The 14740-nt window shown below is 44.4% G+C and overlaps 4 protein-coding genes across 11 annotated transcripts; 3 read left to right on the top strand and 1 right to left on the bottom strand.

Annotated features, from left to right (window-relative positions):
• The first annotated feature begins 267 nt into the window (after positions 1–267).
• On the top strand, positions 268–4880 carry LOC129590066 (axonemal dynein light chain domain-containing protein 1-like). 6 transcript variants are annotated; one of them, XM_055485043.1, is made up of 6 exons: positions 268–381; positions 803–1128; positions 1191–1836; positions 1923–2665; positions 2788–3286; positions 3350–4880. In XM_055485043.1, exons 2-6 carry the CDS (start codon positions 952–954, stop codon positions 4723–4725), a joined length of 3441 nt encoding a protein of 1146 aa, XP_055341018.1. In that variant the 5' UTR covers positions 268–381; positions 803–951; the 3' UTR covers positions 4726–4880. The 6 variants fall into 6 exon arrangements, with proteins under 6 accessions (XP_055341018.1, XP_055341016.1, XP_055341017.1 ...); XM_055485041.1 differs by having other exon boundaries at positions 278–418; positions 716–1128; XM_055485042.1 differs by having other exon boundaries at positions 290–381; positions 716–1128.
• A 220-nt stretch (positions 4881–5100) lies between these two features.
• LOC129590111 (uncharacterized) lies at positions 5101–7146 on the top strand. Of its 2 annotated transcripts, none has more exons than XM_055485127.1 (4): positions 5101–6176; positions 6247–6452; positions 6559–6752; positions 7024–7146. In XM_055485127.1, exons 1-3 carry the CDS (start codon positions 5199–5201, stop codon positions 6722–6724), a joined length of 1350 nt encoding a protein of 449 aa, XP_055341102.1. In that variant the 5' UTR covers positions 5101–5198; the 3' UTR covers positions 6725–6752; positions 7024–7146. The 2 variants fall into 2 exon arrangements, with proteins under 2 accessions (XP_055341102.1, XP_055341101.1); XM_055485126.1 differs by having other exon boundaries at positions 6869–7036.
• A 688-nt stretch (positions 7147–7834) lies between these two features.
• On the bottom strand, positions 7835–10052 carry LOC129590110 (uncharacterized). Of its 2 annotated transcripts, none has more exons than XM_055485124.1 (2): positions 9571–10052; positions 7835–9498 (listed from the first exon to the last, which is right to left on the bottom strand). In XM_055485124.1, exons 1-2 carry the CDS (start codon positions 9645–9647, stop codon positions 7935–7937), a joined length of 1641 nt encoding a protein of 546 aa, XP_055341099.1. In that variant the 5' UTR covers positions 9648–10052; the 3' UTR covers positions 7835–7934. The 2 variants fall into 2 exon arrangements, with proteins under 2 accessions (XP_055341099.1, XP_055341100.1); XM_055485125.1 differs by having other exon boundaries at positions 7835–9457.
• An 899-nt stretch (positions 10053–10951) lies between these two features.
• Positions 10952–13965, top strand: LOC129590297 (uncharacterized). The gene is made up of 4 exons (XM_055485451.1): positions 10952–10972; positions 11288–11390; positions 12681–13145; positions 13329–13965. The coding sequence occupies exons 1-4, from the start codon at positions 10952–10954 to the stop codon at positions 13835–13837; spliced, it is 1098 nt and encodes a 365-aa protein (XP_055341426.1). The 3' UTR covers positions 13838–13965.
• Positions 13966–14740: the final 775 nt, after the last annotated feature.

The following is a 14740-nucleotide window of genomic DNA, read 5'->3' as shown; positions in this document are numbered from 1 at the left end:
GTAGAAAGGTTAACTGCATGTGTATTGAATAAGGGCACGATGTTTATTACAATAAGGAGGCACGAACAAAATAAACAGGCGTGAGCAGAACCTGTTATTTTTGCTAATTCGCAGTTCGCTAATTTAAATGACAATTCGATATAATAACACAGTAACAATCTGGGGATTTGCAAGCAGCCCATGTTAAGCTAATGGCCACCATGGTAACAAGCTTTTAAGTGACCACTGGACTGTGGGTAGTGGGCTTTCCAGAAAATTGATGATGCAGGAACACTCTCGACACTGTGAGGATTCTGTAGCACTTTAGAGCGTCTAGATTGGATGGGTGGAACGGGAGAACATTCGAGACAACGACAAAGTGTCGAGGACCCTTGTTACTTAGTTAGTATTCATATAATATAAAAATATTGACCTGCAGGTAAGCTAAATTTCTAGTCCAATTTAATTTTGTTACTTTTGAAGTTGTGCAGAAAATTTAAATGCTGTCTTTGCTTCATTGTTACTGGACTATTTCACATGACATGTGAAATACCTGGAACACATTGTGTTCCAGGTATAAAGTAAATTTTTGCAGTGTGAAGCAATTACATCTGCAACGTGCTACTACACGTGTGTGTGCTTGTAGGCTGCAAACTCTGAACTTCATAAGCAACCCTGCTTTGATAATAGCCTCATTAACTGCTTTTAACGTAATGGTGCTGTATTGGTCTTTTAGCTCATTTCATTGGTAACTCACGTTACACTAACCCGCAATTCCTCACTTTCAACGCGAGTTACTAACCAAAACGGTATACACATGTAGTTGTGTTTATTTCCACCATAAAAGAGATCCGGACTACGAATTTTTTTGTCAGTCCTGAAAACTACCAGCGCAGCACGATGGAACTTCGTAAACGCTGTCTGCACCATTACTTGTGATCTCGTCGCACTTTTCATACCGTAAAGACAGAAATGGCACATTCTGACCCAGTCTACTTGTCTGCTTATGACGTTCTTCGGGAACTCTCCATTCCCCCCGCGCCCGATCATGATAGTGGGAGAAGGTTGAGCACTATAACTTCAGAGCAGCTGGCTGCATTCGATGAGCCACCGCGTAGTTTTATGCGAACCACCTTAGCCTTAGAACAGGTACTATCTGCAGTTGAATTGATCTGCCTAATTTCATATAATCCTAACCACGATATGCCTAGAACAGTTCCACAAAAGATTCCGTCGTTGGCAGTATCGACCGAGCATGGATGTACAAAAGCGGTCGAGACAAACTGTCGCATTTGTTGGACGCTCCGCCTTGCATTTGCGGCGCCACGGCCCGACTGCTCGTGAACAAATCCAGAAAAGGCACACTTGCTATTATCCACGACACGCATCGCCATATTGATCCCCAAGGATGGAGAAACGACTGGCAGGTAGGGACACTGCAGACCGAAGAAATCGAGCAAAAAATGAAGGTCAAAGTCCCTTCAGTGGAAGTGGAGGAAGACAGCTACACCGTACGTGTAACGGATCATCCCGAACATAAAAACACATTGCCGAATCTTCAACCAGCATCCGTACACCAAATGATGGCCTTGCTTAATAACGCCGAGCAGCTGGTAGCAGCATGGTCTTTTCGCGCTGCAGATGGTGGTGATGCGTTGTATGATGACGACGTCAATCAGCCAATCCATATCCTGCGTCTGTTGCAAATTGTACACGAAGAGCAAATGCTGTACAATGCCCTCTTTTACGAAGTTATCCGCCAGTGCACGGTACATTGCGCTGAACGAGGTCACATTCTTTCGGATCTGCGAAGATGGTATGCGGACTTATTTAGTCAGATTCCTTCATATCTAATAAGTATGAGTTGAACAAGCTGCACACAACCAAAACGTAGTCAGTGAAGTGATTTTGTGCCTATGTGCCTACTGCCTATGTTTTGATAGACATCCACAACGAAATGTTGGTTCAGCGTTCTATTGAGCGCCGGCTGGCGGAAGTGTTTATCGGTTACAAACAATGGTGGAACGCCACTATCTTTCAGTTTGAAAAGTTTAAGGATGTAAAACCAGTCATCCAACGGCTTCGCGAAATTACAGACGAAGCATCAACACCGGAGCGATTAATTTCCCTCGACGAGAGCGGACAGCTTTTTAGGCAGTATTCCAAACTCTTTGCTGCACAACGTGCCAGTTTAGAGCAGGATCAACAAGACATGCGGTTTGAGAAGCAGATCTGGCAAGACGTAACGTACCAGTTAGTAGGAGAACTGGTGCACGATCCACAGTACAGCTTGTTCAAGTCCATCCACACAGCCCAGACGCAGTGGCACACAGGCGCACAGCAAGCTTACCAGGCAATTTTGCTAAATGACCAAAGAGCAATTTTGGAACTACGAGAGTTAACAAAACGCTGGTTGGGAAGTCTGGGTCATCTAGAATCGCGGTTACTCGATTACGACAAAGAGATGGTAAAAATTCTTGAAGATGTAGGAGACGAACTGCAAATGTGCCTCGATCTATTTCTGGCGCGAGAGTCATTGTATGACGAAGAGCTAATTGGTAATGTGCGAGGGTACTTTAAAAAGTGGAACCTTGGGCTGAATGGGATTCTGAATAAGTTCAAAGCAGACGAATCGGAACGCAACCTAAAATTTCTTCAGCAAATTCATTCCGATTTTGAAACTTTGGTATGCCGTAACATGTAAACTACCGCAGGCATAATTAGATTTTTCACTTATATAAATCTTGAATATACTTGACCGCAACTTTTTGTATTAATGGACGTAATATCAAGCTGTTTTCTACCTAGGTACATCGTGCTCTTTCTCTACTCGTCACACAATATCAAAGGGAACAGGACCGAGGCGCGAATTTGAGTCGAGTGCGCCACGAAACCGAGAGCGTCCGCATATTGAATGCTACTAAACCGGATTATTTTGCAAAGCATACGTCCATCGAGGATAACCATTTCCATAGGCTTTCGGCAGCTGGGCTAGCAGATTTTGCTCAGAATAGTCCCTTGACCGATCCCGAAAACTTCCCACTAGAATTAAACGACGAAGAATTTGCGACGTCCGTTGCGTTATTTGGGAAATCTGCAAGGTTTCAGGATGTTGCGAAATTAAAGCTATTGAGAGATTCTCAACTTTATGCCGGCACGTACACGATATGGAAAATGTACGAAGCGGTTCGGCTGATTGCTGAAAACAAAATTATTGGTGGAACGGGGATCCCATTAGAGGTTACTCAAATGGAAGAACGATTTGAGCACCTCCGAACCCTTACGGCAAACGAAACGTACTTTATCGGTCTGCATTTTTTTTTATTTTCCTCTGTTATTATAAAAATGTTCTGTGTGCTGCTTTTGGTAGGCGCTGAACCAGGGAGATTCCACAGCGCCGCTTATGCTTTACTGCATCAGCTGAAAGACTTGGCCAGTCGAATTAGAGATCCCGCTTATGTATTGGCCAAACAAGCTAAATATGCTACCACTACCATTCGGCGGTTTATAAATAATGCTCGGACTTGGTTCTTATTTTGCGAAGGCGGCATGGAAGCACGAATCCAAAATATCTTGCACGATATCGAATTTATATCAGAAAATATGCTGCGACTGGAACTGAAGTTGATGACCGCACTTGTTCCTGATAAAGGTTTTGAGGAAGAGCGGTATCAGCATCTGTACAAGAAGCAAACTGAGAAGACGATCACCGATCGCTTGGAGCAAGCAGTATTGCAGTATACCGCTGTCAGCCGAGAAGCCGGTAATCTGTCACGAATGTTAGACGAGCAGACTGCCAATGTTAAGCTCGGTCCGACTACCGGTACTGCGCCGCAAAAGGTTATCCCTTGGTGTGAAAATTGGAACGGGATAGTTTTGACCTTAATAGACCATGCTTACCGCCGCAACAAAGTTCACAGGAGCGATATATCAGCTTTGCCATTAATAAAGTACCTGCAGAAACTTCGAAGTATGGAAGAGAAAAATGAGAAATGTTTCAACGTTGACGACCTTTATCTGCTGATCGAAAACAACGAAAACAAGAGGGATTTTGTGGAGCTGCGACTGCAAGGGGACGAGGTCAACTTATATGTTAAACCGTTTTGCTTGTTTATGAACGAAAGAAGCGCAAACGACACAGACGAAAATTGTGTCAAAAAGCATCTATCAAAACTGACCACTGATTTGAAAAAGCAACAAATAATAAATGGACAAATTGAAAAACGGGTTCAGGATCTGCATTTGGCCATTCTAGAAGCGAAGCGATCCTTTGATAAAAACAAAACATTAGCGTACTACTTGGGCATCGACAAGCCTTTGAAAGAGACAGTTGCACCTCAGTTTACTGATGTCGCTATCGACGAAATGGAAGCTCTTCTAAAGACAACGCCACCGGACGCTTTGAAACAACAGGCCGAAACGGACGTTTTGGCATTACGAACTTTACCCAGCTGGGAAAAGCTGACCTGTGAGAGAGGGGAAAGCGCTGTGGATGGACCAAAACGCCCATTTGATTTCGAAAGCAGGATGATTAAACTTAAAAATGATCTGAAGGAATCTGAAGAGAAACTGCAGAACAAGCGATTTTTAATAACTCCGTTTATTCGAAACCATGACGAGCAAAAGCAGGTCTTGCATAAAAAAAGAGCAGAGCGGGAGGCGAGTAAAGTAAAACGGCGACAGCTTGGTAGAAACTCAAGATCGAGGAGGCGATCCAGAAGCAGCAGTGTGCACAATCAAGGATAAGCTGCTTGTTATTTGTTGCTTGCTGCTTTTTTGTCCGTGCGGCCGGCTGCCTGTTATTTGTATCCTTAAATTTTTAAGGGACGTACAGTTTTACTTGGTGAAAGAAACTAAATAAAGATGCAAGTGTATGTAATTTTGAATCCGAAGCTCATATTGTATTGAATGTGCAGTGCAGCCAAAAACATGCATATCGCTGTTGTTGTTGAATAGATATGCATCGCAGTCCTAACAAGGACAATTACCGTATCAGAAACAAATTTGCAACGCCACCGGACGCCACCGGTATCCAGAGTGTACCAACGCGAGTGAAATAGCAAACTGAGCAAGTCGCGTATTGTTTCTGTGGTTACTTGTTTCGAAATTTCAGTTAATTTTGCTCGACAAAATTACGAATAAAATACTGAAACTGTAAGCTACCTTTGTGAGTTACTGCTGTTCTAAATTTAACTTGGGGGAAGCTATCGAAGTTCAGAATGGCTGAAGTACCAGCGCCAGTTCAAAACACTGATGAACAAGGGGGCAAGTCTGAACCAAGCACAGAAAAAACCGGAAGCGATGCTCCACCTTCTGAACCAGATTCAACAGCAAATCCCAAAGTAGAAGAAACTGCAACCCCCACAACCGAGCAGGATAGGAATACCGTGTCTACGGAACCGCCGCCTGCGGAAAACTCACAGCCAGCAACGCCTACTGAAGTAACTGACACCAATCAAGAACCTAAACATGACAGCCCTCAAACCACCCCGGAAGGTCAAACAGCAACTAACGAAATCAAGCAAGAGCCCGAAGATGTTTCCAAGCCTGTTGGCCAAATAGTTGATGGCGAGACTGCTGAACCGGTTCAAGAAGGGTCAGAACCGCAAACACAGCCGTCAGAGGTGGACAATGAAGTTAAACCAGCAGTATCTAGCATTTCTGGAGACTCCGATCCATCAGGTGCTCCAAAGCAAGGCGAAGAAGCCACACCGATTAAAGTGGAAAAGCAACCTGCCATTGGTCAGCTGCAACTGAAGGAACTTTTGAGCGGGACATCCATACAGATCGTCGAACACGCTCAAAAGTTAGCAGAAGCCCCTCTGATTGGTACAATCAAGGAAGAGCCTCCTGTTTCGGTGCCCTCTCATGCAGCTCCGCAGATTCCGAATATTGTCGTTGGTAGCGATATCCAGTCTAGCGCCCCGGTTCTGACGGCGGAGGACCAGTACCCCGGTCCCGACCACGATGACCTTCCGTTCGTTCATAGACATCCGTCATTCCCTAATACCATCGCAGCAAGTGAAGATGAATCCCAAGACACTGAACCGTATGACGTCTACACTGTGCCGGAAGGAGCGGAAAAAGTAGACGAATGTCCCACTATTCTGAAGAGATATGTACAGTTGTATAATGACGACAAGCAGCCCGTTGCTCGCTACTTTAAGCTTGAAGATGAAGACAGGCTAAATGAAGCGGTAAGTGAGTCTGTGCACCAGTGGCGCTTGATAAACTGTACTTAGTAAGCGTTAACGGTTTCGTAATCAGGCTGGGTGGGATATTCAAGCGTCTTATCAATCAAAGCCCACGTGTTTTATACGCTCATCCGTATTGGAGAAGGTTCTTAGGGGCGTTTTAGAATTTCGTTTATCTCGGTATGTCGCGGAGGGCCTAGATCCAAAGAGGACTAAACAGCTGTTGCCAATACTTAGTGAAGATGTGGCAACCACACTTGCGCAATGTCGATTTTACAGGTAGGAAATAATTTCTGCTAAAGCTAGAGCATGATACTCTTTTATGATTTTACTTGATTTAATGTTAATTTTGTGCGAGTATTAAGATTACAACATCGTTTTCCAGCTACAAGTACAGCTACTTCGTGTCAATTATTCCAAAAAATCGTCAGGATGTCGTTATTTCCACCAGACAAATCTGGGATCGAACTACGGACAGACGAGTTATCGCAAAAATGGACAACCGGAAATTTCATGCATCAGTGATAGTACACTTCATGTTTCATCCGTAGGGAATGATGTCTCCTTTGCCCGGTTAAGGTGAGAAAAGTTCATGTACAGAGTACCAATACATATATTATTGCATCTACATACTGTACTTGAACGAATCATTGTTTTTCGTGCTTTGCTAGCAGCTAGCATTTTTTCTTCTTCAGCGGCTATCCGTTGTGTAGCAACGCTTTGTCACACTCCAACATCTTCATACAAACATCTTAAATCTGTCTTACACTGTATGTTGATGCAACAACAACATTGTCATACCTGGCAAGTGTAGCATCTCAGAATTTGGATATCTCTTGAGGAACCACAGACCATTCACCATGAGCGTACTGGATGATATAAAATATTCGGGACTAACCAAGAGACGCATTTCTGACCCCCATGAAGGACTACTTACGGCCGCCATCCGCAAAGTGCACACGCCTGGCCAGCCTACTGTGGAGCCTGGGTCGTTCCGATTTAAGCGCTTTATTGCAGTTCTACAAATTACCGTGGCAGTTTGGTGCATCTTATACTTAACCATATGTAAGTGCGTATACGTAGCATCGGTTTCCATCACGGTGTCAGCTGCTCTAATGACTGACAATCTTCTATATGTCATTAGATAGGATCATCCTGTTCACGGGTCTCGTGAAGCCTATTCCGTTAGTGTCAGGACTTGCACGAACGAGTTTTATCTTGTCCATGATCGCCACGGGAGTCACAGGCTATCTAGGAATTCGTGCGGCGTCAGTTAAGGCGGAATTGTACCATCCCACAATGATCCGGTTTTTCAATCTATTAGCATCATGCCTTTCCGGATTTTTAAACATCCTTAGCTGCATCACGCTGTCACTGGCGCTGCATCAAAGTGATATTTTGATTCTTTATTTCCCTGTACAAGCTGTGGAAGTGCCACATTATGGGTTCTTATTAGCATTCTCGTTACTGTGCGCTATTATCAATCTGGGAGTAGCTTACCGGTTTTCGTATAAACTATATACTCGCATTTTAGAAGAGAACGAAAGCAGGCCGAAAAGACACAGTATCGTTTCGAGATGAATTATCCATGATGTTGGTGTTAGTAATAATTAACCTGAAAATACTGGTAATCCTTTCCTGCGCGATAGATCAAATTTATTTTAATACCATTAATCGAACTTTTTCAGCTAACGCACTGTGCAAAGACAAACACAGATAAAGCAGCCGAAAAATCCAGATAAAGTAACTGCTCTCCAAAGGTCACTGCAAAACATGTTTTTCTCGATACAATTTTTGAGCGACATTTGCATTTACAAGATTTTTCCACGGCGGTGTAGCAAAATAAAAGGTTGGGACGCTGAATGCAGAAATTTCCTTAGGGAAAAATTTCTTTCTTATTTCTTCCTGAGATGCACGTGAAGCCATAATCCGGGCTATCGACACCATATTCTGTGCTGAACCAGCCGCTAATCTTCCGCAAAAGTCTTCCAGGACCGTAGCTGCACCATTACCAAAATGCGTCGGGCCGTTCGTGTACTCTTTACGCGCTTCCCAGTTGGCCTGACCGGATGACCTTTTACTTAGCCATTCCTGCACATCGGTTAATCGAGTATCATCCAATGATGTGCGCAGCCAGTTGGTTCTGGCAGTGCGTTCTTCGAGAATGCGCTTACTGTTATCGGCCATATTTTTGTACATATTTTCTTTTTCTTTAGCTTTTTCCTGTAACATTGCCGGATCAAAATCAGTCGTAACGTCCTTGGCTGCAAAGTAGCCCGCTTTCGCTGGATCCTGATCGAATAATGTGAAAGTCTGTGCAGGCGGTGCCGGAGGAGCGGCAATATGTTTCTTGACTCGATTATTCCATTTCCTGATATACTGTTGGAAAGAGGTTTGCTTCGCATGGCCACCGTCACGTGGTGGATCGGCTAACGAAAAGTCTTTTAGCGATGTCAACAAATCCGTTCGCAACTCGTTTCTGTCGGTCTCCAGCAGCTGGCGTTTGATGGCGTCTTTTTGGTGCATACAGTGGCGGAAAACGCTTTCAAAGGGATTTCCGTTCATTCCATCAGCTGCTGTGGGCTGAAAACTACCTTGCAGGTCCTGTAGCGGTTTAGATTGAGGTTTTTTAATTATTTGGGAATCAGTCAGATTATCGTTAGAGCGCTTTCGCTTCCCGATACCCATCACAGACAGTGGTTTGGTGGGCTTCCAAGCTGATACGATACTCAACGGGTTTCCCGGTGGTTCTTTCTCAGAAGGGCGGTTTTTGTACGGCCAGTTGCGTGACGTATCTGACACCGACTGCACATTCCTTAATCGCCGTTGAGTCTCCCCTGTGGACATGGCACTGGTTGTGTGCAACTTGCTGGCGGTTGTGACCCTGTGATTGATAATTTCCACAGCGTTATCCAAAGCACTAGAAAGTTCCCGGTCTTTTAACGCGGAAACGCTTGCTCGAGAATTGGGGAATAACTGGTGGCGAGCGCTTTTTAGCAGTCGATTAATGTGCGCTTCAACGAGCCGGTTACGCTTAGCGCTAGCTTCCAGTCTCAGCGCACGTTGATCCGTCCATCGCATCCAGTGCAAATAGTCGGAAAGAAACTGCTGAACGAACTGTTGATTCTTCAGCTGTTTTTCGGTGACAGCAGGCCAGGGCTCAGATTCATGTAGCTGGCATTCTCCATCATCCTTTGAATGTATTCCTGCCAGCTTCGTAAGGAACTGCAGTTCTTCTTTTGTGCGAGGCCGTAGATAAAGCGCACTGGAATTCTCGACGGCTTCTGCCAAAAACTGATGCTCAAATCGATGCGCGAGATTTCGTCTACGTAACGGAATAATCCCGCTAACTAATAGTTTAAAACAACAGCTGTTTAAGATGACGAGAACAACTTACCGACGAGGACTTCGAAAGCGTATCTTCCGGCCAATAACGCCCAGTAAGGGAGCGCACTTTCTCCGCGATTGCGACATTATTAACACCGGATGTCGCTTTAGCTTTGAGAGGGAACTAGACTTCTGAGATTTAGGCTGTCTTAGAGTAAACAAAGAACGGCTGATTCAGCAACCAATGGACATATAACTTTGGACAAGAAGAAATCTGAACATCCGCGCGCTACAGAGCAAATGAACGATTTACATGTAAATTGAATTTGTGCTCTGAGGCAGGCGCATTCATTGTGTTGGTCTCTTTTGTATTATTAATTTTATATTTTTGATTTAAATCTACTAACAATTACACAAAAAAGTTACAATTTGCTGCAGTTTCTTGTAACAATATGTTGAATAAGTCCTCGAAAATAAGAGCTTGTTGTTTAAGTCTGATTGGCTGGTTGGTGCCTGATCGTAAGTTAAGTTTGCACTTTACGTTAGCTTATTTTGCCGTTGTTAAGGGGCTACAGCTTACGGGCAAAACATCGTTTCGCTTCGCAGCAGAAATAAGCCAGCCCATGATGCTACATGGTGGTACAAGTTTGTCCGGTAATTTCTGCCGGTTCAATACAGCGAAATACACAAATTTGCGTGTTACGCCAAACGTAGTGTAGTGGCAATCGCTATAGCGCAAACTTCGCGCTAAATGTGTGCTATCTGTACCTTTACGACAGGAATTACCGGACAAGCTTGTACGTAGCCGTGCTTGATTAATTAGCCGTACCACTTGATAAACGCCGTACGATGGGTTAAACGCCTCCCGTGGTGGCTGCCCATTACACAGAGCCTCCGTAGAGATTTAACATTGTGCTATGCAGAGTTGCGCTGCAGTCTGCAATAGTTTCTCTGCTAGTAACACTGCAGTTCTTTACTCTTTTGTGTTCAATTTTAAATTATGAAATTGATTTCAATTACACTAAAATAAATTTTTACTAAGTACGATGGAGAATTGTGTGTTCGATATAAGTATAATCCTTTTCTGTTTCGTTTGTAAAGCTGTACAGCGCCTGTGTGTCGCTATGGACTATCGATGTACAGTACTGTAGCGTGTAGCCTCAGCTACGGTCTATCCATGGCGAACTTGTGAGCAGATTTTGCTGACTTTACTTACTGTCTTTACATTCGGAACCCGGAATGCCAAATCATCCAGCAACAGAACAGCAGATCGTCCAGGAACAGTACACCAATCTATTAAGAGAGGGAACTTCCGGAGTGGGGCAAAAATTCAGCAAGTCACCACAGTACAGGCTACACTGCAAAAAGAGCAATCCTACTATGCTACTCGAGTAGTATTTTGCCCCACTCCAGAAGTTCCCTCTCTTAATAGCTTGGTGTACTGTTCCTGGATGATCCTGGTTCCTAGTAAAGTCAGCAAAATCTGCTCACAAGTTCGCCATGGATAGACCGTGGCTGAGGCTACACGCTACAGTACTGTACATCGATAGTCCATAGCGACACACAGGCGCTGTACAGCTTTACAAACGAAACAGAAAAGGATTATACTTATATCGAACACACAATTCTCCATCGTACTTAGTAAAAATTTATTTTAGTGTAATTGAAATCAATTTCATAATTTAAAATTGAACACAAAAGAGTAAAGAACTGCAGTGTTACTAGCAGAGAAACTATTGCAGACTGCAGCGCAACTCTGCATAGCACAATGTTAAATCTCTACGGAGGCTCTGTGTAATGGGCAGCCACCACGGGAGGCGTTTAACCCATCGTACGGCGTTTATCAAGTGGTACGGCTAATTTTAACAGCATCGATTCCCTTTGTACAAGGTAAACTGGCATCGCTTTAAAAATTGTTCGAACAGGAATTCGAACTTTCAATTCTACACACTGGGTTCTCCGAATTGAATTAAGTCTCGGCCCGATTCTGGCTCCATTAAGTTCTGCTGTGTTTCACGCCATTTCCAGAGCAGTGACTGCAAGCAGGGTTGACATGTCGGATGAACGGCCATCTATAAATGGCGAGCGACGACTATCTATTCCGAAGCACCTAGGGTATACCCGTGCGCATTGGACGGTTCGCTGGTGGCGAATCATTGCGTGGATTCAGTTAACCGTAGCTGCATTGTGTATGGCTTTGGAAGTAATAAGTAGGTACAGAGCAGACTTGGGCCGCCTTTTTGCGGAGCGGGAAAATTCTCCGCCATTCCTGCCCCTCCCCGCTTTTTTGGAGGGCGGGAACGGGCGGAAGTTTTGAGTTTGGAGGGACGGGGCGGGGAGGAAAAAGTGTGAGCGGGCGGGAGCGGGATTATTATAAAAGCGGGCGGAGATCAAGCGTAGAATAAAATTTGAGATCATGTACTGAAATATTCTTACTGTTTTTTTATAGAATTTCTAACGGTTTTTGCAGCGAAATTGGTTGTTGGCTTCGCGCGAAAATTGGCAACTGGTGTGGTCTTTGAGCAGACATTTCTGAAGAAGAACCAACGGAAAAAAATTAAAAAATGAAAAGCACTGAAAAAATTTGTCCCATTTTTGGCGGGCGGGTGGCGTGAAATTAAAATGTGGCGGGCGGAGGTGGGAAATTTTTCTGTTACGGCGGGGCGGAGCGGGGCGGAAAATTTTTAGTAAGAGCGGGGCGGGCGGAAAGCGGAGATGTCGTTGGCGGCCCAAGTCTGGTACAGAGTAGGTGCCCAACAAGACTCCTACTGAAAAAAACTTAGGCTTTATTGCGTCTTTGTTTCCCTATTACATTTTATGCTGAAGGTGCAGGCCAGCTGTGCTAAAATATATACGAAGATTTACGGTTGCGAATATACGATAAAATGGGTGGAATTGGGAGGGGAGACGATCGCGCGACTTGTACATTTCATTAAACCTCGCGCGTGCAAGTACATTCACATAATGATGCATTCGAAAACTGATTTCATCATATCCATCGCTATTTTGCTACCGTAGTTTGAAACACAACTTCTGTAAAAAAGTGGCACGATAACACTCCACAGCAGCTTGGTTGACCTTTAAACAGCGCCGCTCTATCGCTCCTTTGATACTAAGTATTATAAATTTATGACGTATGGCTGTAACTGCTCCATAAAAACATTAATTGTTGTGCTGTAGGTGATGCACACACTCCACACGAGGTGACGTGGGACGGTCAGACGCCCTATCAGCCAGTCCAGCTGGTCTTCGTTTATAAAGACGCCTATGCGGCGTATTGGAGCAATGCCGTTGTTCTCGGAACTGGTGTCATGGGTCTCGTTCTGTATTACGGACGCGATTTGCTCAGGCGGGAAACCGAAGCCTTGCTGAAAAACATCTACGCACGTCTGTGCGTTGTTGCGTGCATATTCTCCGTAGTGGCAACTGTATTTACCGTAAGACGATGGCAAACTGTTTCCAAAACCTACTTAGAGAATAATGCAAGCGATTTGGAAATACCGTTTATCATGTCCATAGTAGCCTGCTTCCTGCATGTTCTGCCTGGGTCAGCTGGTTTGTTTGCTCCTATTTTGACCCTGATGTCCGTGACGTACAAACATTACCATCCACCCGCGGTGTCGAACACGGGAAAACTTTGCAACAGTAAGTTTAGCTCTGCACACCAGATTTTTCATACTACGGTATTAACCACCGACGAAGAAATCGTAAAAATTACAACCCAGAAACACTTCTGTAAAAAATTCCGTTATGTTATGATTGTGAAAGTATCTTTACAGATAGCGTACGAAGACTGCAGTACATTAATTAAGTCTTATGGTACTGCAGAAAAGATCGTCCTTGAGCAAGGCAAATTTCGTGATATCCACAATGACCACGGTATACAGTGGACACTAACGAAGCCCGTTGACAACGACAATGCCAACGTCAACATGCAAAATCCTCATCTTTTGGAAAATTTTCAACTTGTCTATCGACACCACAAGGAATCTGCTAATTCTCGTTGGCGCTCCCAGCTTCGCAAACTGCTTCGTCGTGCACGCGATCCTAACGCCATCAGCCGCATCACTATGCAGTCGTCCCGTTTGACCGGTGCATCGCTGCCTGCTCACCCGTCGACTTTTGACACTGTCCGCCACGACGAATCAGGATGTGTTGTTGAAGAGACTTACTCCGAGATGACATCTCAGTACACTGAAGTTTCAGGGCAGCCATCGTCCGGCCTGACCATGCCCGACAGCGCATCGGATGTGATTAGAGAACTGATTAGTGAAAACATGAAGCACCCAGACACGGATACTATCGAGCATAAGAACGAGGAAAATCTCAATCATTAATTTGGATTAATTAGCATTTCCATTCTGTTCCAAGGGGTGCTAATTGCTTGTGAAGAATAAACAAACATTATGGCTGCGTGCACGGGTAAACACGGGCATTGTTGGCTGAGTGCACGGGCGTCCTTTTGGTTCCGCACGGGTGTTGACTGCGGGCGCTAATAGTGCGGGTGCTCTCGTGTAAATGTACAGTGCTACATAATTATAGGAACAGTTACTAAAGAGCTCAATTCCGTTGTGAACTGTGGTGCTGATGACGGAAATCTCCATAAGCAGTTTAGAAAGATGACTATTTTGGGTCGGAATGCACTTTGCTCTAGTAGTTCCATCACTAACTGGAGATAACGCCCAATAGAATACGCACTTCCTAGTACTTACTTCGACTGTTCTCGTTAAATTATCTGGCGTGCACCAAGCCACCAGTCAGCCAAACTCATTTTATTGTGTTTAAGCAGTTTGGCGTGGCGCTCCGTAGTGTGGAGTAACACGTTGGCGTTACCTGTAAATTTGTATATTTCGCTGTATTGATTCGTCAATATTCAGAAATTACCGGACAGGCTGGTACAGCGTGGAGTTTTCGTACACTTAACCATATTTACAATGTTCAGAGTGTTCGAATTACTGATGGTATTGGCAATTGTGCTTTCTGTAATGTGTCGTTTCAACATATTGCCTGCGGTACAATCGTCCGGACTAAGGTCACATGTAAGTGCAATGAAAGAGGATATTGTAGAATGGTGCAACTGGAAGTGAGGAAGCCACTTACCTACAGCCAGAACTTAATGCTAATGTGAATGAGCTGGGGCCTGGAGTCATTACTTATTAGCATGTCTCACATTTTTCTGTCCGAGTTATGGAGGTAACGAGCGTCTTACAGAAAGTTAGAATACGAAAAGGGGCCTTAGA

Source organism: Paramacrobiotus metropolitanus, unplaced genomic scaffold, assembly GCF_019649055.1.
Source record: "Paramacrobiotus metropolitanus isolate TYO unplaced genomic scaffold, Prichtersi_v1.0 Parri_scaffold0000039, whole genome shotgun sequence".
NCBI lineage: Eukaryota > Metazoa > Tardigrada > Eutardigrada > Parachela > Macrobiotidae > Paramacrobiotus > Paramacrobiotus metropolitanus.
Note: the sequence above shows the minus strand (reverse complement) of the source record. Positions and strands in the feature narration are given on the sequence as shown.

What these genes read in the sequence shown, in the direction of transcription:
- LOC129590297 (XM_055485451.1), top strand. Translation starts at nt 10,952, where the DNA reads ATGATCCTGGTTCCTAGTAAA. An exon ending in TGATCCTGGTTCCTAGTAAA is followed by an intron (nt 10,973 to 11,287) that starts GTCAGCAAAATC and finishes ATCTCTACGGAG; the next exon opens with GCTCTGTGTAATGGGCAGCC. An exon ending in CACGGGAAAACTTTGCAACA is followed by an intron (nt 13,146 to 13,328) that starts GTAAGTTTAGCT and finishes ATGGTACTGCAG; the next exon opens with AAAAGATCGTCCTTGAGCAA.
- LOC129590066 (XM_055485043.1), top strand. Translation starts at nt 952, where the DNA reads ATGGCACATTCTGACCCAGTCTACTTGTCTGCTTATGACGTTCTTCGG. An exon ending in GATTCCTTCATATCTAATAA is followed by an intron (nt 1,837 to 1,922) that starts GTATGAGTTGAA and finishes ATGTTTTGATAG; the next exon opens with ACATCCACAACGAAATGTTG. An exon ending in ATTCCGATTTTGAAACTTTG is followed by an intron (nt 2,666 to 2,787) that starts GTATGCCGTAAC and finishes TTTTCTACCTAG; the next exon opens with GTACATCGTGCTCTTTCTCT.
- LOC129590111 (XM_055485127.1), top strand. Translation starts at nt 5,199, where the DNA reads ATGGCTGAAGTACCAGCGCCAGTTCAAAACACTGATGAACAAGGGGGC. An exon ending in AAGACAGGCTAAATGAAGCG is followed by an intron (nt 6,177 to 6,246) that starts GTAAGTGAGTCT and finishes TTTCGTAATCAG; the next exon opens with GCTGGGTGGGATATTCAAGC. An exon ending in GCGCAATGTCGATTTTACAG is followed by an intron (nt 6,453 to 6,558) that starts GTAGGAAATAAT and finishes ATCGTTTTCCAG; the next exon opens with CTACAAGTACAGCTACTTCG.
- LOC129590110 (XM_055485124.1), bottom strand. Translation starts at nt 9,647, where the DNA reads ATGTCGCAATCGCGGAGAAAGTGCGCTCCCTTACTGGGCGTTATTGGC. An exon ending in CGCTTTCGAAGTCCTCGTCG is followed by an intron (nt 9,499 to 9,570) that starts GTAAGTTGTTCT and finishes TCCGTTACGTAG; the next exon opens with ACGAAATCTCGCGCATCGAT.